This window comes from Cajanus cajan, chromosome 3 (genome assembly GCF_000230855.2).
Source record: "Cajanus cajan strain Asha chromosome 3, NIPB_CcT2T_4, whole genome shotgun sequence".
NCBI classification, from domain to species: domain Eukaryota; kingdom Viridiplantae; phylum Streptophyta; class Magnoliopsida; order Fabales; family Fabaceae; genus Cajanus; species Cajanus cajan.
This window is the reverse complement of record NC_138519.1, coordinates 8820401-8843044: the sequence shown is the minus strand read 5'-3', so window position 1 is coordinate 8843044 and position 22644 is coordinate 8820401. Positions and strand designations below refer to the sequence as shown.

The 22644-nt window shown below is 31.2% G+C and overlaps 3 protein-coding genes and 1 non-coding gene across 4 annotated transcripts; 2 read left to right on the top strand and 2 right to left on the bottom strand.

Annotated features, from left to right (window-relative positions):
* The first annotated feature begins 3956 nt into the window (after positions 1 to 3956).
* On the top strand, positions 3957 to 6847 carry LOC109816324 (CASP-like protein 4B4). The gene is made up of 3 exons (XM_020381276.3): positions 3957 to 4523; positions 5144 to 5279; positions 6439 to 6847. Exons 1-3 carry the CDS (start codon positions 4246 to 4248, stop codon positions 6628 to 6630), a joined length of 606 nt encoding a protein of 201 aa, XP_020236865.2. The 5' UTR covers positions 3957 to 4245; the 3' UTR covers positions 6631 to 6847.
* A 968-nt stretch (positions 6848 to 7815) lies between these two features.
* On the bottom strand, positions 7816 to 11222 carry LOC109816325 (WRKY transcription factor WRKY24). Its single transcript, XM_020381277.3, has 5 exons — positions 10872 to 11222; positions 10496 to 10657; positions 9154 to 9716; positions 8866 to 9033; positions 7816 to 8515 (listed from the first exon to the last, which is right to left on the bottom strand). Exons 1-5 carry the CDS (start codon positions 11205 to 11207, stop codon positions 8125 to 8127), a joined length of 1620 nt encoding a protein of 539 aa, XP_020236866.2. The 5' UTR covers positions 11208 to 11222; the 3' UTR covers positions 7816 to 8124.
* Positions 11223 to 15495: 4273 nt separating this feature from the next.
* Positions 15496 to 15567, top strand: TRNAQ-UUG (transfer RNA glutamine (anticodon UUG)). The gene has a single exon. It is a non-coding gene; the product is annotated as a tRNA-Gln (tRNA).
* Positions 15568 to 16700: 1133 nt separating this feature from the next.
* On the bottom strand, positions 16701 to 21687 carry LOC109816317 (RNI-like superfamily protein). Its single transcript, XM_020381270.3, has 8 exons — positions 20908 to 21687; positions 19812 to 19943; positions 19359 to 19463; positions 18856 to 19249; positions 18650 to 18779; positions 17944 to 18238; positions 17594 to 17845; positions 16701 to 17295 (listed from the first exon to the last, which is right to left on the bottom strand). The coding sequence occupies exons 1-8, from the start codon at positions 21571 to 21573 to the stop codon at positions 17242 to 17244; spliced, it is 2028 nt and encodes a 675-aa protein (XP_020236859.1). The 5' UTR covers positions 21574 to 21687; the 3' UTR covers positions 16701 to 17241.
* Between the last annotated feature and the right edge of the window lie 957 nt (positions 21688 to 22644).

Genomic DNA, 22644 nt, shown 5'->3' with positions numbered 1-22644 from the left:
CAGGTTGGTTTATGACAGGCTGTAATGTGGGTGAAAGAGATGTTGAAATAGAGAGATCTGCATCAGCATCAATTTCAGGTTCATTGTTGGGATTGACCAAGTTGGGTGTAATATCAGAAATGACAGCATTCTCATTGATTGTTGCAGTTGGCGTCTGTTTGAAAGGAAAGATGTGCTCATAGAAATGTACATCTCTTGAGATGAAAACCTGATTGTTGCTAAGATCAAGGAGTTTGTATCCCTTGTAGCCTTGAGGGTAACCAATGAAGACAGCAGCAGTAGCTCTTGGGCTGAACTTATGCCTGCTGGAAATAAGAGTAGATGCATAACATAACGTGCCAAAAATCCTGAAAGAAGAATAGTTAGGGAGTTTGTTGTATAAAAGTTCATATGGTGATTTGCAATTTAGAATAGGACTAGGAGTTCTATTCATAAGAAACACAACAGTTTTAATGCAATCACCCCAAACTTTGAGAGGAACATTAGACTGAAACATTAAACCCCGAGCAATATTAAGAATGTGTAGGTGCTTTCTTTCCACAACACTATTCTGTTGTGGTCTCTCTACACAAGAAAATTGATGCATGATGCCTTTCTTAGCGAAGTATTCTTTAAAAGCAAGTTCCTTAGCATTGTCTGATCTAAACATCTTAATAGTAGACTGAAATTGATTTTCCACATAAGCACAGAATTGTGGTATGATGTTAATGCAATCAGACTTGTTCTTTAGTAAGTATATCCAGGTAAATCTAGACATATCATCGACTAAGGTGAGGAAATATTTGTATCCATCATATTTTGGTTCCCGAAAAGGTCCCCAAATATCTGCATGAATTAAATCAAAAGCGTTAGCACTGAAATTGTTAGGATTTGTAAAAGGTAGTCTGTTTTGTTTTGCCAGATGACAGGTGCTGCAATGAAAATTTGAGTCAATAGCACTCAATTGAGTTTTATTAGCAATAAGCCTGTATACAGAAGGAGGTACATGACCCAATCGTTGGTGCCAAGTGTCATACGTAATGGAATTGGAGATTTGATTACAAACAGAATTTAAACCAGACTTAGGAAAATCAAAAAGGAGAAGCCCATGATGTTGTTTAACAGTGCCAATCTTCCTCAAGGTCTTGAGGTCCTGGAGAATACAATTGTTAGTGTCTAAAACAAATCTGAAACAATTCTCATTGATGAGGGTTAATAAAGATAATAAATTGAATCTAAAGTTAGGTATATGAAGAACATTATGCAGAAAAATATCATCATTTAGCCTGATGCTCCCTATTCCTTCTACCTTAACTTTAGTGGAATTAGGCAGCAAAACATTAGAATTATGAATAGGTGAATATGAGTTATACATGTTTTTGGAACAACATATATGAGATGTAGCCCCTGAGTCTATGATCCAAGTGTTATCTTTGTCAGGAAATTCTACATTCATATAAATACCTGTAACATTGGTGGCTAGAGCATCAAGATTATTTTCAGACTGCATTTGATTAGTCAGAAAAGTGATCAGCTGCTGGCACTGAGCAGGAGTCAGATTAGATGAGGAATTCAAATTCAAAGAATCAGTTGAGTTTTCAACTTGATTCACAGCTTTTGGTTGACGATTTTTGAAATAGTTAGGGGGGTACCCCACAAGTTTGTAGCATTTATCTTTGGTATGACCGAACATCTCACAATGAGCACACTTCGGCCTTTCTTTCTTAGTAAATCCACTTTTGTTGCTATCAGAATGTATTTTAGCATGTTGGTTCACAATGAAAGCCATGTGTTCAGAATCATTTGATCCCTGTTGCAGAGACATCAATTGGCGCCTGAGTTGAAATATCCGAGGTCCATTCTTTCTTGAAAATCTTGTTTTCAAGTCATCCCAAATCTCTTTTGCACTGGTTGCAAAGAGAATACTCGTGATTATATCCTTTGAGACAGAGTTATAGAGCAATAGGATCAGCCACAGTGAAGGGAAGCAAAAATGAATTGATCTGAATTATTGTCTGAACAGTACAATACAAGGAGTCTATTTATAAATAATTCATAACCATATATAAATATATTTGATAACCTATAATAGCCGGTAAACCTGTAACATAATCCAATAGTACATATATTCATATTCTCAATATATGAATTTGTAGCTTATTTTATTTTTCTCTCTTTCTACGTCATGAATTCTCACATATTACACCAAAATTACTAGAATTTGTTTCCATGATTTTATCTATTGTCACAATACAAAGTAATTAATTTTTTTCCTATTAATTTGAGAGTAAATTAGTCTTTAATGATTATTGGCTATTATAGTTGTAAAAGATAATATGATGAGAAATATAATCATTCGATTTAGTAGAATTATAAAACAAAATCAATAGGAAATTTTCCTAAAAATTATGGTTAATGTAGATGCTGATTTTTATTATAAAATCATGAAGATTTTTTCAGTCACATAAAATTGATGATTAACAAATGTAAGTTTGTTTCTATAAAATATTTAGTTTGTTTTATGTATAAATATAGTTTCTGTTGTTATTTTATTACAATGATGTTGATATATCGAGAAAAAAAAATCTTAACTTGAATATAAAAAAAATAGCACATAGAATTTTCTTTATTTCTATAGTTAAAATTTATATTCAATATATAGTCGAATAATACTTGTTATACGGTTTTATATATATATATATATATATATATATATATATATATATATATATATATATATATATAAAGAATTGCTAAAAAAAATTAATGTGAATTTAATTATAAAAGAATTTTGTGATATGTAGGGTTAATATTTTAATAAATTATTGATGTAATGAATGTGATCATAATGAATAACTATTTGTATCTTATATAAAACTTGATATGCATATATTATTATATGATTTTTTTTTTATAGTTGCTTCCATCTCTGCTTGGGATATGTTTTGGCCCTAGTGAGTCTCGTAATTGAACTAATCCAAACTTTTTTGTATAACATTTTTATTAAAAGAAATACACAGATTAAAATTACAGTTAAATTATTTTATCAAATTAATAATTAAACAATATTACATCTTAGGCTTTTGCATACTTTCATTAATTATTATATTTAAATTGATATTAAAAGCTCAATTTTATTAATCGAAATGTTTTAAAGACGAAATTTAACAATTAAGACTGGAATTTTTTTTAAAAAGGACAACTGGCCTTAAGTTAGTAAATGTTTAGTTTTTCTATTTTATCTCCTAACTTTTTACATTAAGAGAACGTTACTTGCGTAAATAAAAATTTGTTTCAACTTAAGGAAAAGGCAGAAGCGTGAAAAATTAAATAACCATACCCACATTGCGTAAATTAAACTAAAATTATCCCTTCGATTCGATATAAGAAAAGGTTAGGAAAGAGAAATAAGTAATATAATTGCGTATTTTTTATTTTATAAAAAATTGCACACGCTAAATATAAAAATTATAACAAATTATATTTTTTTCATTCATCTTATTTTTAGATTTATTTTAATCACTTATTCATTAAAATATTTATTTTAGTTATTTATTTTTTATATTTGAATTAATTTATTTTTTTTAAAATAATAATCATTTCAATTTTGTAACATGGTTTTAAATCAATTTTATCTAATTTAATATGTGAAACTTATAACATTAGATTCACTTATATAAAAATTATAAAATATAATTTAAAATTAAATCTAAAAGTATTATAAATATAGTAAAAATTGTGTAAAAAATATTTCATAAACTATTATAAAATTGTTTTTTTTAATTTTTAAGTTTTATAATGTATATAACACTTTTAGTTTGAATTTTAATTATATTTAATAATTTTCATATCATTGAATATAATGAGATGAGTTTCAAATCTTATATCAATAAAAAAAATTAGAAAAAACTTAAGTAATCTAAATTTTAAAAATAAAAGACTAAAATAAGCAATTTAAATATGTATTGTTCTCATAACGCACTCTTCCCGCCAATCCAATAACGGCGGCGCGTTATTGAAACCTTGGTGGACTTCACGCGCTCTCTCATTGGCTCAAAACCCAAACTCAGTTAACTTCGTTATTGGTTCGCCCAAACAACAACCATAAAACCGGTTTCCAAAACAAAAAAGCTACCACATTCACAACAAACTTTGCGTGTCTCTCTATCTTTGTCTCACCACAATCCTTCTTCTTCACTTTGGTTTTCACTTTTCAATTCATTGTTGTCTTAAATTTTAAACTTTGGAATTAATCCAAAGAGTGCCATGGAAGACCACAAAGAGAAGATGTCAGTTTCTAATGATTCAGAAATGAAGGTTGAGTTGCAGCCAGAGTCGGCTGAGCCGGATGTGGACAGCCACGCGCCGGGAACGGGCGGCGGCCGCCCCAGTCTCCTATGGCGGTTGAAGAAGAAAGATATGCTAATGAGAGGGTCGTTGGCGTTAAGAGGAATTGCTCTGTTTTTGTCATTGATTTCCTTTATCCTTGTCGCTAGTAACAAGCATGGTGATTGGAAAGAATTTGAATTGTACCAAGAATACAGGTACAATCTGAAACTTCTTTGTTTTTAGTTTGGTTGAAAATGTGATGTGGGTTTGTGAGGATTTTGGATGAAGATTAATGGGTTCCTGTAAAAATTTGATTTTGTTTAAGAATTTAATTGAAATGCATATAGTCGTTTTAGCTATCAACAAGTTGTTGGTCTAAGTAGTATTTGATTCAATCTCCTCACGTAAAGTTTCAGATTCTCTGACACAGATTAGTGAATGACAAAATGTGTGTTCAATTTACCATTGAAGAGTTACATCAACGTTCAACGAAAAAGACAAAATAGTCTTCATTTGGTGCATTAGAAAGGGTGAACCTCGTTTGCAGCAATGCAAACGGTTTCTCAAACAGAGCCAAAGTCGAAAGATACGAATACTCAAGTCAAGTGGCAGTGTACCATTCAGCTGGCACAGTTTAATGACTAAACAGTTTTTCTATTACTATAGATTATGTTTGAATTAGCCATATATATATATATATATATATATATATATATATACACATTAATTTTTAATTAGTTAATTGTCTAAAAACTAAGATTACGGTATATCAAAATTAAACTCTATTGAATGAAGTGTTACCATTGATGAATTGATTTTTTTTTTTGGATTATAGGTACTTGCTGGCTGTAGCAATTCTATCTAGTTTGTACACTGGACTTCAAGTGTTTCGTCAACTTCATGAACTTTCCACTGGACAAAACCTGATTCAGTTAAGAACTGCAGGATTGATTGATTTTGTTGGAGATCAGGTTTGACATTATTTCTTCTCCCATGACATTGATTTCGTTGGTGCTCTGTTTCTAAATTCAATACTTTGGTTCTCTTGATAGAGAGGGGTTCAGAAATCAAATTCAGTGTTGAAATTGAATTGAAATGAACATTTTAACAAGACTGATATTTAAAAAATAACTACTTGATCAATTTGCTTTTCTGTCGTTGATGAGTCACGTTGTAATATAGCATTAGTTTTTGTCCCTAATGGCTGTGGTATACTGAAGTTTAACCTCATTATTGGTGAGTTAGACTTGCAAGCAAGGACGGAGCCAAGGGGGGACCTACGGGTGCCACGGCCCCCCAACAATTTTAATTTTTTTTTATATACATATATATTACTATATGACACCCCTTATTTTTAATATAAACTCATATGTATAATTAAATGAATAACCCAAATTTATTTTTTTATTCAACTTTTGGACTTCTGGTACGGCCTGCTATAGTTTTGTCAGATAATATGCTTTTGATACTTTAATTTTCATTTATTATAAATTATATATTATTTATTCTCGGCCCCCCAGTATTAAAATCCTGGCTCCGTCCCTGCTTGCAAGTAATGTTTATCAAAAAGCTGAATTGAAAACTTGACACTTCTCGTTGATGTTATCCTTAGGAAGGAATAAAATTCTAAACTTATTTCTTCAAGTAATCAATTACTATAACTAAAGTGTTACTCTAATAAGGACATAGGACTCTCAAGTTAGTTGTCAATGTTTCTAATATAATATGATTTGGAGGGAGAACAATGCTTTTTGGCTTTAGTCTTAAAATGTTAGCGGGTCCTACAAATCGCTATTTGTCTTCAAAATTAATGGGTCCCGTATGTGCTATATCACCCATAGCTTCAGAGAAAATTTCTTTTTTCTCTAAATAGCCCAGTACAGTATGGGCAATTCTAACAATTTTTATAATTAAGAGACATAAAAAGTAGAAAAGAGAGAAATATAATATTAGACAAGTGATACTGATGTCATAAAGATATAAAAAAAAATAAAAAAAAAAGTCAAATATGTTCTAAATTAAATATTTTTGGTTTAAATTAGTCTTTTTTTTTTTTTAAATTGATGAATTTGGTGATCATATGATATATCTATAATGAGGTGAGGTTGATGACAAATTGTTTGGTTTCAGGTTGTGGCATATCTCTTGATATCATCAACGTCTTCAGCGATTCCAATAACAAACAGAATGAGAGAAGCCGCAGACAATATATTTACAGACTCTTCAGCTGCAGCCATTGCCTTTTCCTTTTTGGCCTTTTGGTGTGTGGCACTGTCAGCTGTCATATCAGGACATAAACTATCTACCCAAACTTATATATAAATAAATAAACATCCTTAATTGATTAAAGTTTCTTCTATCATGTTTCAACTTCCACGTATTGGTAGATTTGTGTGAGAAAGTGAGTGTAAGAAACTAAGAATCCCCAACCCCCCTCCCCTCCATTTTAAGTATGTGCATGGGCTGCAATAAGATATATGAGATTGTACTGATATTTCATATAATAATACAACTTTTTTTTGTGTACTATTTGACACTATTTTGATGGTGTTGATACTTTTTCTTCAATGTGGAATATGGGAGTGATAAAAGAAGCAAACATTACAAGTGGATTTTTTTATAATAAATATAATTTGACTATTGTAATACTTTTTTCCCTTTAAAAATGAATTTGGTAGAACACAATGTAAGTTCTCGTGTATCTATTTTAACTCTCACCGCTAATAGGAAATTAAAAGAGTATATAAGTGGGAAGTGATTTTCACCTTACAAGTCAATTTTGTGGAATTGAGCTAAGTTTATAACTCACATTTTAAGATGGTATTTGAGCTATCTAGATCCACTCTAAAAGGGTTATCTACCATTTTGTACACATATCAAGCTTAATAGTACTGAATGTAAGGAAATATATTGGGAAAAATCAAAGTTCTTTTTATCCTAAATTATTAAAAAAAAAAGTCATACACCATTTATTCACATACTAAACTCAATAGTACTGGACGTGAGAGGATGTATCGAAAAAAAATCAAGTTTCACATCGACTAGAGATAAGACAATTAAAAAAAATATATAAGTGAGAGATAACCCTTAACTTACATGCCGATTTTATAGGTTGAGTTAAGTCTATAACTCACATTCAAAGATAAACTAACATTAGAACTAATTTTTTTTAAATAATTATGAATTATTACTGTAATGAATGATATATTAGAGAAATTTCAAGGGAAGTCCACTAAAAAATGTGAGTTTTAAATTATTTTCATTTATTATTTAGTAGGACTTATGTGAGGTCTATCTAAATAGTAAAAAAATGTGTTAGAAAGTATGATTTAGCATTTCTTCTAGAGTTAGAAGAATTTCTCAGCATGGACATTTTCCTAACTAAATCAGAAGTCGTTGACTATTTCATAATTTGAACAAACATGGACTTTGACTGAAAAATTATAGTCACTAACACAACCAAAAGTAACAATAACTAGTAACTGAGTAGATATTAGTATGCCAGAGTAGAAATAAATTGCTAACAATAACATAAATCTTTGAAAGTAACTGACTGTAGCAAGACTCAGCCAAAGCAACAAAAGAATGATAGAATTCTAGAGTCAACACGTTTTCTGTATCTGCTATTACAAAATTGTAAGTTGAAATCAGGCCTAACTCTTGTCAAACTTTAGAATACTGTGGTTCTAGTCTCTAATCTCTTGGTAACTAAATTAGTAGATGGCCCTGATTCCTGATTTTCTTATTCTATTCCTATATGCTATACAAAAGCATACCAAAGATATTATTAATTTGTGTACAATTCCAATTCCAAGTCTAGAAGTTCTTTGACAAAAAAGACTGAAGGAATGATGAGTCATTAGCCGAAAATCCAAGGCTTCCGGGGCTCAGCAAAAAGTCCATTGAAAAAGGTTCTTGACTTGCAGATATTGGTAGCTTTGTGTCATCAAGTGAATTGCTGAAACTTGCTTTGTTAGAAAAATTAGTCACTGGTAGGGGCCTTATAGGGGCAGGTGCTGTTACATTGCTGGTGGTGTTGTTATTTAGAGAAGTTCTGTTCATGCTATAGCTTGAATATCCTCTTCCTATAGGTACATCATGGTTATGTTTCCCTTCATAAGTTGTAATCACAGCTTTCATGTCATGTGCAGCTCGCTCAACATGTTTTCTCACTGGACAACCCGGGGCTACACATTTGTAATAGCTCCTGCAGAAAGAGTATTTTGGATGAGTTAGTCATGGTCTTATGGGATTGGAAATAATAGAAATTGTAACACTAAAAATCATATAACTAAAGGGTGGTGTTTGTTTTCTTCAGTTATCTTCCAAATTCACTTTCAAAATAATCACTCCTGAACAACAATCAAGATAAATTCTATCAAGAGTTTAATAGAGATGTAAGGACAATATAAAGGCTCTTTTACAGTCTTTCCAATCATAGATCATTATGTATGATAAGTTTTTTGACTTTGTAATAGTGACCTTAAAAGCCACAATAAAGATGATAGTACATGAAAATTAAACTCTTCTATTAAGATTTTTAAAAAATGGAAATACCTGGGGTTTGGGTTTCCTTTAACTACTTTCTGTCCATATTTCCTCCATCTGTATCCGTCATCAAGTATGTCAATTTCACTTGTGGTTTGAACCACAACTCTAGGTTCCTTAACAGTTCTACTCCCAGAGGAGGAATAGGAATAACCATCATTTTCATTCACTCTTTTCCTGAAACAATGAGAATCATAGTCACAATTAGTTACACTAAATCCAAGTTCCACCATTCAGTTTCATTTCAACAATACAAATCAGATCAGTAGAGTTATATAGCATCATTTGTTGACCCACCTTTTGGCCTCTGGTCCAAGGTGATCATCACCCTCTCCAGAATAACTAGTTTGGGATGTTTGCTCAAAATCTTCCTCTCCCATAGATTGATCAGAGATCCCTGAGTTGGTGCAGGATGAAGAAGTTTGATTAATTAATTGAGAACCAGTTTTTCTTGTAGACTGAGGCCTGGGATGATTGTGACTCCCCTTGTATACTATTTCAGTAACATGTCCCTCCAAAGACCTCTCAACTTTCTTCTTTGTTGGGCAACCCTGGTGTGTGCACTTGTAATAACTTCTTGGATTTTCGCTTCCTTTCACTTGTTTCTCTCCATACTTCCTCCAATTGTACCCATCGTCTGATCTCTTTAGTTCTCTAATAGACTTGAAAGCACTAGTGGAGTTAAAATGAACAGACCCAGAAGCAGAATTGCTTGGTATTTCAGGTTTTGTTGAGGCCATTTCTGTGGAGAAGCCCTGAGTTGATGCATATTCAGGTTTTGTTGCTGTCCTCTCAGATGAAAAATGTGTTTGCTTTGCAGCTTCATTGAATATCATTGGTGGATCGTCTCTTGGTGGATCCTGTTGCTCAAGTGGAACAAATTTAAATAAGAGAAAATAAGAAAAACTAGATCATACAGTATGTACTGACAGTGTAAAGTAGTTTTACATATTTATTCAATCACAATCTATCATACATGATGAGTTTATACTTTTATAATAATTATCTTAAAAATTATACTAGGATAATTTCTAATTTGTTGACGGCGTAAATGTTAAACTCTTTAATCATATGTCATTCCAGAGCATCAAATAAGTCAAATTGTTAAACAATTACAATAAGTTAACAATTTGTCAAGACTGAAAACATGGAAATTTTCAGATAAATTTCTAGGTGTTAAAGTTCAATGCCGCTTAATTTTAGCCATGTCAACTTCAAAAACGTTTTATTAAGCACACAGCAATGTCTTACAGTATTTATATCAACTGGCACAAAAAAAGAGATAAATTTGATTTTCGAAAGTAGGTAAGGATTTCTGGAAACATACATAGACCTACTTTTAAGTTTGATTCTGTCAACTTGGAATATCACAGTCAAGTTTTGAATTGTTCAAACAAGCTTGTACCGACAAAATACCAAATTAATTAATTAAGAAAAAAGTACGAAGCCGACACACTAAACAAAATAGCATTTGATAATAAAACAAACAAGTCCAAGTAAGTCAAGAGAAGCAGATCCAACAGGCAACTGTCTCTCACTGGCACCCTTAATGATCAAATAAATAACCGAGAAAAAAATACACGACCAAAACATATGTTTTGTTTAAGTTGAATCTATCATCAAAGGAAACACAACTTACCACTTGAAACATGTTTGTGGAGGATTGAAAGAGAGGCATGTAGTTTGTTTTTTGTTGGAAAGAGTGGTCAGAGTAGTTTCTACCTTGTTCTTCCTCGGTTGAACTGTTTCTCATGTTGAAGTTCATGCTAGAAGATGACTCATCTGGGTAAGATGCAGGAACCTAAACCAACACATAAAACAAGAATAACCCACAATTAGTTGTCACCAAAAACATTACATTGGAGTTGAAAAAAAAATCAATACAAGACCACAATTAACTTCACCATAAGACAATCGAGTCGGGTGTTAGGATAAGACAACTACATATAACAAAACTCTTCTTCCAGGGTAATATTGTAAATTTGTAATAATAATGATAATTAAATGTAACTTACATTTTGAGAAGAAAGTAAGAGAGGTGAATTCAATGGCTGTGTTGGGCCAAAACCAGGTGGGAAACTAGAGTAAGAAGGGAAGATTGATGAAGGAGAAGAGTGAGGCAGTGAAAGAGGTTGAAGGGACTTGAAGTTGTTGGCAAATTCAAGTCCAAAAGGATCATCATCCATGGTCATGCTATTGCTGTTGTTGGTTGAAAGGAGGTCAGTGAAACTCAAAGACATGCTCAAGAATTGAGGTTGTTGTTTGTTGTTTGTTGTTTGATGGGTTTGAAAATGAGAAGAGAAAAGAGAGGGAATGATGCATTTTATGATGTGGCCATGCACACCACCCATGTCTTTGGAAGCTGTTTCTGAGTTATGACTGAGTAGCTAAAGGTTGACTTTTGACCGTGGAAAAAAAAGCACAACAAAAATGGGTCAAAGGTTGTGGGTTTGACTTGACTAGGATACCATGTTATTACATAACACTATGGCGGCTCCACCATGATTCTGTGCGGTGGCGCCTACCGTAAGTTCACTCTACGAGACAATCGTGAGCGTTGAATAGAAATGGAATGGTTCAGACTCTAAACAACGGCTTTGATTTGTTGATAAAGCAAATGCATGGAAAAGCGTGCCGCTGGGAATCCTGACCCCGAGAAAATTGGAGCCTTAAATGTAGCCATCTGTCTCACTATGTGGCATCGCTTTCTCAAAGAAATTGGAGACTCAGCAACGACACGGTTTTTTTGGAATTTTTATTATTATTAAATAAATTTTATCTAATAATCTTACTCTCTTTTTTATTTAATGAAATTTATGTAAAACGAGTACACCATAACACCAACATGTGATTCAACAGAATGCACCAGTAAGTGATTTATATAAAACTAATTAAACAGAATACCAAACAACTGAGTTATGTTACTTTTTTATGACATTGCATTTCATTCTATCTCTATCATATTAATTATTTTATATCTTTATATATTTATCTATTTATCATACTAAAATTTATTATTAAAAAAGTGTACTACTTTTCCAAACAATTTATACTTTATTATTAAATTGATCATTAAAGCATAGTAAATGTTACAAAGCATAGATTTCAAATCCAAGACAAATGTTTAATATAAATTATTTTAAATATTTTTTCAAGCACTTGTGAAGCTAAGCTCATTATGAAATGATGAAAATATGCCTATGTATTTAACTATCTATATAACAATAGAGGGCTTTTCTTATTAAAATTCTCACGTGGAAATTTTCTTTATTTTATTATTATTTATTACTGTATTTTTTTTTCACTTATATGTCTCTTGAAATTGTGAATTTTCAGTATATTTAATTTAATTTTTTTTTATATTTTAATAGTTATTTATAGAATATTTTGAATAAACAGAAATAAAGTTATATTAATAATTAATAAATTACCATTGTGAAATGATGAAAATATCTATATCTACAATATACTAACTATATATATTTTTACTATATTGTAACATGCCGTTTTCTTAATTTTAACTTTTTTAACTTAGTACTTTATTTATTTCATTTATATGTTTCTTGAATTTTTCATATTTCAATATTTTAAATTTAAATTTTATATTTTATATTTATTTATAGAATTTTTTTTCAACAAAAGGAAATAAAATTACATTGATAATTAATAAATTCTCATTATAAAATGATTAAAAATACTATTTCTATAATAATATATATTTTTTATATGAAAATTGTCACATGCCATTTTCCTAATTTTATTTTTAATTTTATTACTTTATTTATTTCATTTATATGTTTCTTGAATTTTTGATATTTCAATATTTAAATTTATTATTATTTTTTTATATTTTTATTGTTATTTAAATAATTTGGTTAATAAACAGAAATAAAATTGTATTGATAATTAATAAATTACCATTACGAAATAATGAATATAAATAATAAAATAATGGATATAAATAATAAAAAATATTTTTTATTAAAATTGTCAGATGCCATTTTCTTATTTTCAACTTTAATTTTTAATTTATTACTTTATTTATTTCATTTTAGATGTTTATTGGCTTTTGATATTTCAATATTTTCAATTTAATATTGAATATTTTTATATTTATTTATAGAATTTGTTTAATAAACAGAAATAAAATTATATTGATAATTAATAAATTACCATTATGAAATAATAATATACATATAATGCTAAATATTTTTTATTAAAATTGTCACATGCCATTTTATTAATTTTAGTTTTATTTTTTTACTTTATTATTTCATTTATATGTTTGTCACCTTTTTTATATTTCAATATTTTAAATATACTTTTATAGTTATTTAAAGAACTTTTTAATCAACACAGAAATACAATTATATTGATAATTAATATATTACCATTATGAAATAATGAATATATATATATATATATATATATATGTATGTATATATGTATGTATCTATAATACTAAATATTTTTTATTAAATCACATGAAATTTTCTTAATTTTTATTTCTAAATTATTTTAGTTTATTACTTTATTTATTTTATTTTATTTATATGTTTCTTGACTTTTTGAATTTTCAATCTTTTAAATTTAATTTTTGTAGTTATTTATAGAATTTTCGAAATAAACTGAAATACAAATAAATTAATAATTAATAAATTACCATTACTGAATGATTAAAATATGTATATCTATATCTATAATACTAATTTTTTTTATCATATACCATTTTCTTAGTTTTATTTCTAAATTCCTTTAATTTATAACTTTATTTATTTTGCATTTATATCTTTCTTGAGTTTTTGTTTTTCTAAATTGTAGGTAGCAAGACTGAACATCAACCCTATAGCTAGGTTTTTGTTGTTTGATGATCTTGCTTGTATGTTTATTTTCTAGATGGGTTGTGAATACTGTGAAGTTTCTATGTGTGATGTTTAGATTGTTTGAGTTGACTGAGTAATTCAATGAATTGTTGTTTGAGTTTATATGATATTAGGGTTCTTGATGGAAGAATTTAATGATTGAGTGAAGGTTGATGAATAATGTGTGCAGTTTGGACTTCATGAGACGCTTTTATATAAATATGCATATACTTTGATAAACATGATGAACTAAAAATTAAGAGAATTTAAATAAATTGTTTATAGATGCATGAGGGTGGTTTCACAAAACCTCAATCTAAGTATTTTTGTGAGTCATAATGAGTCCAAGAAGATTCACACTAAGCACGAAGGTTTCAGAGATGTCGAATTTTTAACCAAATAAAAAAGTAACTAAAATTGTTTTTCTTTACATGGAAAAATAAAAAATTATTTTGTTTTGATAAAATTAATTATTTTGTGACTGGTTCTATGGTGTAGTGGTTAGCACTCTGGACTTTGAATCCAGCGACGAACCTTAAAGTGTTTTCTTTTAATTTTAACATTAATTGGACAGTTGAAAAGTAAACGAGTACACGTTGAAAAGTGAAAACTGACGCCAACTACCTCTTCGTTGGATTGTTCTAAATCTTCGGTGGGGCTCGTTTACAAACTTTTCTAGATTTCATTTTAAAATTGAAACTTTTTTTGCTTTTTAACTAAAATGGGGTAATTTGTATGAAAAAAAATCAAAATAGATACTTAAAAAAAATTGAAAATGAGTAAGTTATATCCGTGAAATACGACTTTATGTTATATTAAAAAATTATTACTATTTAAAATAAAAACACTCAAACATAAATTACTTCATTTCAAAATCAATTTTACAAATATTCACTCAAATATATAATTTAATGTAAGTTTTTTTTTTCATGTGGTAATAAGATTAGAATTTTTAATTGAAACATCAATGCAAGAACATGACTAGTAAATATATTGTATGATATATTTGAATTTTAAGTTTAAATAAACTTTAAAATCACAAAAGAAATATATGTAACCAATTAAAATAGAGTAGAAATATATAACTATTTTAAATTTAGATAAAATAATAATTTCAAAATAATAAATGATTAATTTGAATATATAAATAACTGAAAGTTAAGATAAAAATTAATATATAAATAATTACAAATAATATTTGAGAAGAAAAAAAGAAGAAACCATGATGTAAAAAATTAAAAATAATTAATTATTTAAACTTTAAAAATAAAATAAATACTAAATAATAAAATCATGGGTTATGATTATCTTCAAGTTGTTGTTCAATTTTAAAATATATATATTTTAAATATCTAAAATATGAACACTTTGATTACCTTTAAGTTGTTATTCAATTTTAACAAAATTTGATATAAATATATAAAATTATATGAATTTTTAATCTAACGATTAGATTTACAAGATTCACATTTAATATAAAGTTATTAAACAATGTAATACTTAGTAAAAATTATCCTGATATTATTATAACTCTTCTCTTAATCAAATTATCCAACATAAAAAATTGATGATTAATCTTTATATGAAAAGTGTTTGTTTTAACAAACACATAGAATTTGTTGGTGTAGATTTTTATCTATAATATAATCCATCCATTTTATGGTACTTTTTCATGCATTATTAACAACAAAAACATATTTTTTTAATTGTTGTCTTTGCATGACAAAATGAATTACAAGATAAATATTCAATTTAGTAAATGCACCTGCCTGTTCTTGGTTCCATGGTGTAGTGGTTAGCACTCTGGACTTTGAATCCAGCGACCTGGGTTCGACTCCCGGTGGGACCTGAATTGTTTAGTTATATGTCATTTTTGCCTATACACAAAGCAAAAGAATGAAAGATCCGTTGGACTAATCTTCTTTTGATAAGACTTTTGTTCTCTTCAATTTTGATCATTCCTTCACTTTGCTTACTTCTTTCGATGAATCAAATTTAACAACAACAGAAGAAAATGCTAAGGTCACACCTAAAGGTCTATAACAACAACCTAAAACTTTGACAAATGAATTCCCTAGGAAAATCTTCAGAAAATTCTATGGTTATTTCAACATCTAATAAGAGTATTAGATGAAGTTAATCAATTAATGTTTTGTTTAGATTAATTTTTTAATAAGTACATGTAAATGAAAGAGACAAAATATATTAAACTTCTCTCATAAAATAAAATTAACTTAAGTACTTTAAATTTTAGTTCTCTCATTTAATTGCTTCAAAAACTTAAGGATTAACTTACGATTTTATCTTAGAGAAAATTACATTCTAATTACACTAACCCAATATTAAAATAATAAACCCATTATATTGTGTATTCTCATAGGGGTTTACTATAAACATTAAAAGGGCAATGTTATCATGTGAAATTTTAAGAAACCACAAGAGATGCTAGTGCAATTTTCCTTTTAACTTATCAAATAAATTTGACTCATTTTACTTTTCTCTTCAATTATGTTTTTCTATGTCTTTCACGATTTTGATTGACCTAATTTTAATTAAATTAGATTTAATTTGTTATAATTGAAATGACTATAAGTAGGGTTGATTGATAAAAAAAATGAGTCTGAGTTAATCAATCAATAACTTAGGTTAATTAAATCACTTTAAAATCATTGTTAGTTTTGGATTGAAATTATAATTCAATTTTTTTCGATTGAATTCTATTTGATTAAGTATATTATTTCCACAAGACATTAAATGGTGTCCCTCATCTCCCCTATCTGGTGCAATTTTGACCAAGTTAGAAGTCGAATTTGGTCCTAACTTCTGCCAGATTGTAGCTATTTCTCTTGTAATTTTAACAAGACCAATATCTCTTCATTTGGATAGGTATGAATCAAGTTACAGCTTGGAGATGAAGGATCCAGATAGAAATGCGAATTCCTCAAATATGAACAACCTCTAATTGGATAAGAAAAAATTAAATTAGAAAAAAAAAATTAAAGTTACCAAGTTTTATTCATTAAATTTCCATTAGTTCACACAACTGCATGAAGATAAGAAAAACTTGAACAGAAGTTACTATGTTCTCATACATTGGATGGCTCTGCTTTTCCATCCTCTGAAGTCTGAACATTTCCAATTCCACTCCTCTCCCAAAATAAATAAATAAATGAAAGACGTTAGGTAGGTTGTTATACATTTGACTAATCCTGCCTTTTGCAGGAAAAAAAAAAAAAAAGGTTAAGCAAAAGATTTTACTTTTTATACACTTGATTCCCCACTTTTCACACGCACAAGCCATTGCCCTCGCTTCAACATTCTATCATGGTCAACGTAATTAGAGTTGTGTCCAAAATTCTTTCTATTCAGACAAGACTTCTGACATTTTTCACACTACTTTCTTCATTTCTAGTAGTGTAATAGAGAAAAGTGGATGGATTCCAACTTATTCTAAAACTTTGTATTTCACGTGCCATGTGAGACGTCTTTAACTCTATCAAACTTCAAACAACCTCAGAAAATCCTATTGCATCACATCTTCTAACTGTAATTTCCAACACTTCGGGTCCAATTCAGCCTGCCCATGAAACAGAAAGAGCGTCAGCAACCAAACAAAAAATATTAATTACCACACAACATTACCCCACTTAACTGATCCTTAACCCCAACTCTTTATATAAGTGTGATAATCATTATCTATTAGAAACTGATAGGGTTAAACAACTGATGGTTCCATTAAAATTAGAATGTGAGGAAGCCTTCTGGTTCTCATTAGCAGAAGTGAATGAGTGCTAAGACACGGTGATGTCACATAGCTTTGAGGGGAGGGAAAGAAACGGTTGGATTCGTAAGTCAAGAACCAGACGAAAATATACCTGAAACTCTTTATCTCTCCATTCAAACAAACAGCCACGTGCTTCTACATGTCTGATAAGTAGCTCAGGTAACAGGGATCTTAGTGAAATATGAAGCTTCACTTTTGTAAGCCCTCCACATGCTAATAAGGCTGCAGCCAGTCCTCCTGGAACCAGGCCTTGCACGTGAAGAACAGTGAAGCTTTGAAGGCAACTGATACTAGCGAGTGACAGAAGCCCCACATCTGTAACTGAGCTATATGACAAATTTATCTGCAAATAAAAATAATAATAATAAGAATATCAGAATCTTAGCAACCATTTCTTGCATCTTTGATGTTTCCCAGAAATGTGAGAGATGAGAAAAATACCTGTCTTAGATTTTGGGAGAAATGAGCTAGTGGAATCATGCCACTGTCGTCAATGTTGTAACACTTTTTTATGTCAAGACGGCTTAGTTGCCTGCAATTCATTGCAATAGCTGCCAGACCTATAGATGTAGCGAGAAGACATCCACGAATTTCAAGTGTCGTCAAATTTGAACATTTTGATAAGGAGATTAGCGCCCTGTCCGTGATGCTAGTACAATAGGATGTATTTATGATTTGAAGGTCAGAGCAGCCTTGAGCAATTGCTGAAATGCCCAAATCAGTTACTCCTGTAGACCTGAAAAGGGGGAAAACAATCTCTCATGACAGCGAACAAAAATCTTCATTTTGACATCAATCATAGGATATTCATGTGTTGCACTTGCATCTGTTACAGGGAATTAGGGGGGCAAGATGCGTTAGACAATCTAGATCTGAGACTGTTGTTAGACTCGTTTTGTCAACAATCTATGTCAAATTTCATTAAAGCCAGTTGGCTAGACTGTATTAAATATAAGTCAATATTTCAGATGTTTATACATGAATACAAAATACTAAGGCAAATTATGTCCCCTTTTATTTAACTAAACAACTCAACCTGATTCAATAGCCATACTAGATTATGCTAAACCAAAAGTTAAAAGAATGCAAATATAATTCATCTTATGAAAAGAAAAGCAAATGCTCACAATTTTTCTTTATCACAAACCTATATAAATCCAGCTCCCTTAGTTTTGAGCAACGCATGCCAACATAGGCAAGTCCTCTGTCAGTTATGTTCAGGCAGATTCCTATTTTCAAGCTGGAGAGACTAGAACAAGAAGAAATGGACATAAGACCTGCAAAATAAACAAGGTAAGTACAGCAGCTGATGTGGTAGTCAACATTTCCAAAGGAGTTGGGATGGAGACAAACCTTCATCATCAATTTCATTATCTGTTAGGTCAAGCTCCTCGAGATAAGGGCATTTCTGCCCAATCAAGACAAATGCTTCCTGTGGAACTAGTGTGCATGACTCCATTTTGAGAGAAGTGAGACCTGTGCATGAATTTGCAATGCTTGCAATGGAACCATCAGTTATCTTGCGACAGCATGTGATGTCAAGCTTCCTTAAATCTTTGTGTTTTGACACAAGGAATGAGAGAGCTTCATCTGTCACTCCCAAACATTTGCTTAGACTCAGCTCCCTAAGTGAAATGCGCAAATTTCCAACAGCCCTTAATCCTTCAGAAGTAACAGGGCAGCCATCTAATACAATTGATTGCAACATGGAGAGTTTATTCAAACCATCAGCAAGAGCAAGGGTGACCTGGGTAATCAAATAACAACAATTAGTTAAAATTGACATTTTCATCCGCCATGTTCAAATAATAATAAACCAATACATATACAGAGAGAGAGAGAGAGAGAGGAATTACAGGAGAACCATCTGCTAAAATGAGTTTCTCTAAACCCCCAGAAATACTTGTTAGCTTTGGTAGTCCGTTATGACTTATGTTTTGACAACCTGAGATATCAAGTTTCTGCAGAAGGCAGAGAATTTGTCAAATTACAAGTTAGATCAAGAAAACAAGTAAACTCTAAAGGCAAGAAAAATGAAAATTAAATTGATTGATGCAACCAAATAGTTTAGGCTAACTGCAGATGTCGGATTGAAATTGCAACCAAGGTAATGTCTTTAATAGGATAGAACCAAAATGTACAAAACAAAATACAATTTCTACCTAAATTCCCACTCAACCAAATCATAAAAGGAAGGAAATTAAATAAGAATAAAACAGGTACATCATTTAAAACAGTTTATGCTGAAGTTATCTATGTTGCTTATGTTATCTATGACATTAATAGATAAAAAATAAACACCCCCATACCTTCAATGTCTTGCACCCTTGTTTTAGGAGATTGACATCAAGGCCGTCGTCATCAATGCCAAAGCACCCTTCGAGGACCAAATCTTCCAGATGTTGCAATTTGAAGATTGACGGTAGACATTTCTCTGTAATCTGTACAACAAAACTAGTATTATTAACCAGATCATTTCAAATACACAACTCATTCAAGAAACAGCACAATCAAGCCGACTAAACCAACTGAACTTCAAAACAACAGTTTACCAAAGCTTATGCTGAACCATCACTGTTTTACAAAAAAAAAAAAAAAAAAAAAACTAAGAATTTCACACGTCAACTCCACTTGTTGAAAAACAAAAACTAACTGAACCACCATTTTTATTATTTTCCTTTCAAACACTGATCTTCTCTAATTTCCCCTCACATGAGGCGTATAAACACTTCTTGTCGCCCCTTCAACAATAACAACCCTAACATTCCATCTAGCTCAAACAATATTGTCTCCCATCAATGATACATGTGGTTTCATACCAAAAAACCTAACATCTCCCCTTCCCCAACGACAACCACCAAAATCTTTTCCCCCATCAGACTACCAACCCATTAAAATAAAACGAGACCAAATTATTAAGAATTCAATCAGAATACCCTATCATCATTCACTGCAAAATAAATTATTAATTCTCAAAATAATTACTTTAAAATTTATATTTAAGATGACCTTTTATCTTTTATTTACAATATGTAAAGATAAAAAACGTTTCTTAATTTGCAAATAAACATAAAACAAGATACAAAAACAAAACACAGTTAGCGTAATATAAACCCCCCACACTAATCCAACCTGCAAAATTAAAACCGCAGCACATTTTATTTTGCTACAGCAATCTCAGGATTACTTCTCATTACAGTTACACCAATCTCTAAATTCAAACATTCACTAAATCTTTTTCTCCTTTACCAAAATCTGCCTCTGTAAAGCTTTTAAAAAATACAATTATTAATTAGAACTAATTATAATTATAATTATAATTAGTGACTAAAAATAAGCCAATGAAACCAAATCAACAAACGAAGCACAAATAATCCAGAGCCAGATTGAGAGAGAGAAACTCACAGGCACATAAGAGAGATCCAATGAAGAAAGCTCCTTACACTTGATGGCAACCAAATCAACACCCAAATCCCCAATCCCCACACACCACTTCAAGCAAATGAGCCTCAGCTTCCTGCACCCCACCGCGATGCACCCAATCCCCATGTCCGTCACCAACCTACACCTCGCCAGCCACAGCTTCCGCAGGTTCCTCGCCTGCGCCACCGCCGCCGCACCGGCGTCCCTCAGCTCCGTCGCGTTCGACAGGTCCAGCTCCACCAGGCCGCCGCACCCCGCGCCCACGCTCAGCAGCCCGCTCCCCGTGAACCGCCGCGAGCGCGACAGGTCCAGCCGCTGCAGCGTCGCCGCGTACGCCCCCGCCACCACCGCCAGCGCCCCGTCGCCCACGCGCGGGCACAGCGACAGATCCACCTCGCTCACGCTCCGGTACCGCGCTGCCAGCGCCGGCAGGTGCTCTGCCCGCAGCGGCCGCAACACCCGCCGGTGCCGCGCCTCCACCGCGTAGAACCACTTGCACGCGAGCGAGAACGACTTCTTGGCCGACGGCGCCGTTTCGAGGAAGTCGAGGATCGCGAATAGGAGCTCCTCCGTGAGAGCCTGGAACGAGTTGTTGTTGTTGTTGGCGTTGTCGTCGTCTTCGTGGTTTCGCGTCTTCTGCTTCTTCATCGGTGCGGTGCGTTTTGGTGTGGTTGGGTCGTCGTTTTAGTTGTGATCTGTTGAAGGGTTTTGGTTTGTTTATTGTGTTGTGTTGTTGCTGTTGGTTGGAGGAATATAAGTTATAGAGAGTGAAGAAGATGAGGAAAGTGGAGGAGGACTAAAATGTCATTCTTGTATTCTTTCTACTGTTTCTGGATACCTGCGGAAAGACAAAAATGTCCCTCTTTCTCTTCATTATTACTTATTACACAAGTTAGGTCGGGGGTAATGGAATACCGTAGTTCCAAATCTAAACATGCTTTTAATCAATGAGGATAAGCTTCTTCTTCATCAAAACATCATAAAGTTCATATAGTTTTGTCCGTTTATGTGGTTTATATTATAAAATGATAAATAAATATTATTTTTAATATTAAATAATTTTTTAATGGCTATTTATTGCATAATTGTAAGAAGGAATGTATTTTATAAGTTTTCTGATATTTTTTACCCAGCTTCGATTCTATGTCTAATTAGAGATTTAACAATAATTTTTATTAAAAAATATAAGTGTCGAATTAACAATTTAGTTAAAGTATATATATATATATAGTATAATCATAAATTATTATATACAATAAAATGATTAATTTTGATAATAATTAATTTAAAATTTGTATTTAAAATAATTTTATACTAGTTAATTCAATTGTTTTACATCCGGAAAGAAATTGGTATGTTTTTTTAACCTTGGAGTTAATGCATATTACATTTACATAAAGAGTTGGTGAAGGGGGCATTTTAGTCCTACGAAAGAGAGAAAGTTGTTGGTACGGAGAAGGACGAGTAAGGACGGAAATGCTAAACGGAAAGATGGAGGGCATGGTGGTAATTTCAGCAAGGAGTTTCTTTTTCTATCTAATGCAGATGACATATGGTGGAGGACTATATGAGGAAGGACAGATTCAAGTGCGGCTAGTACGAAACCAAAGGACCCATTTCACAAAAGCGACACACCCAACACCCCTTTTTTTTTTTTTTTCTTTCAATTTTTTCAAAATCCAAAAATAAAATCATAATAATAAATAATTAATTTGGAAT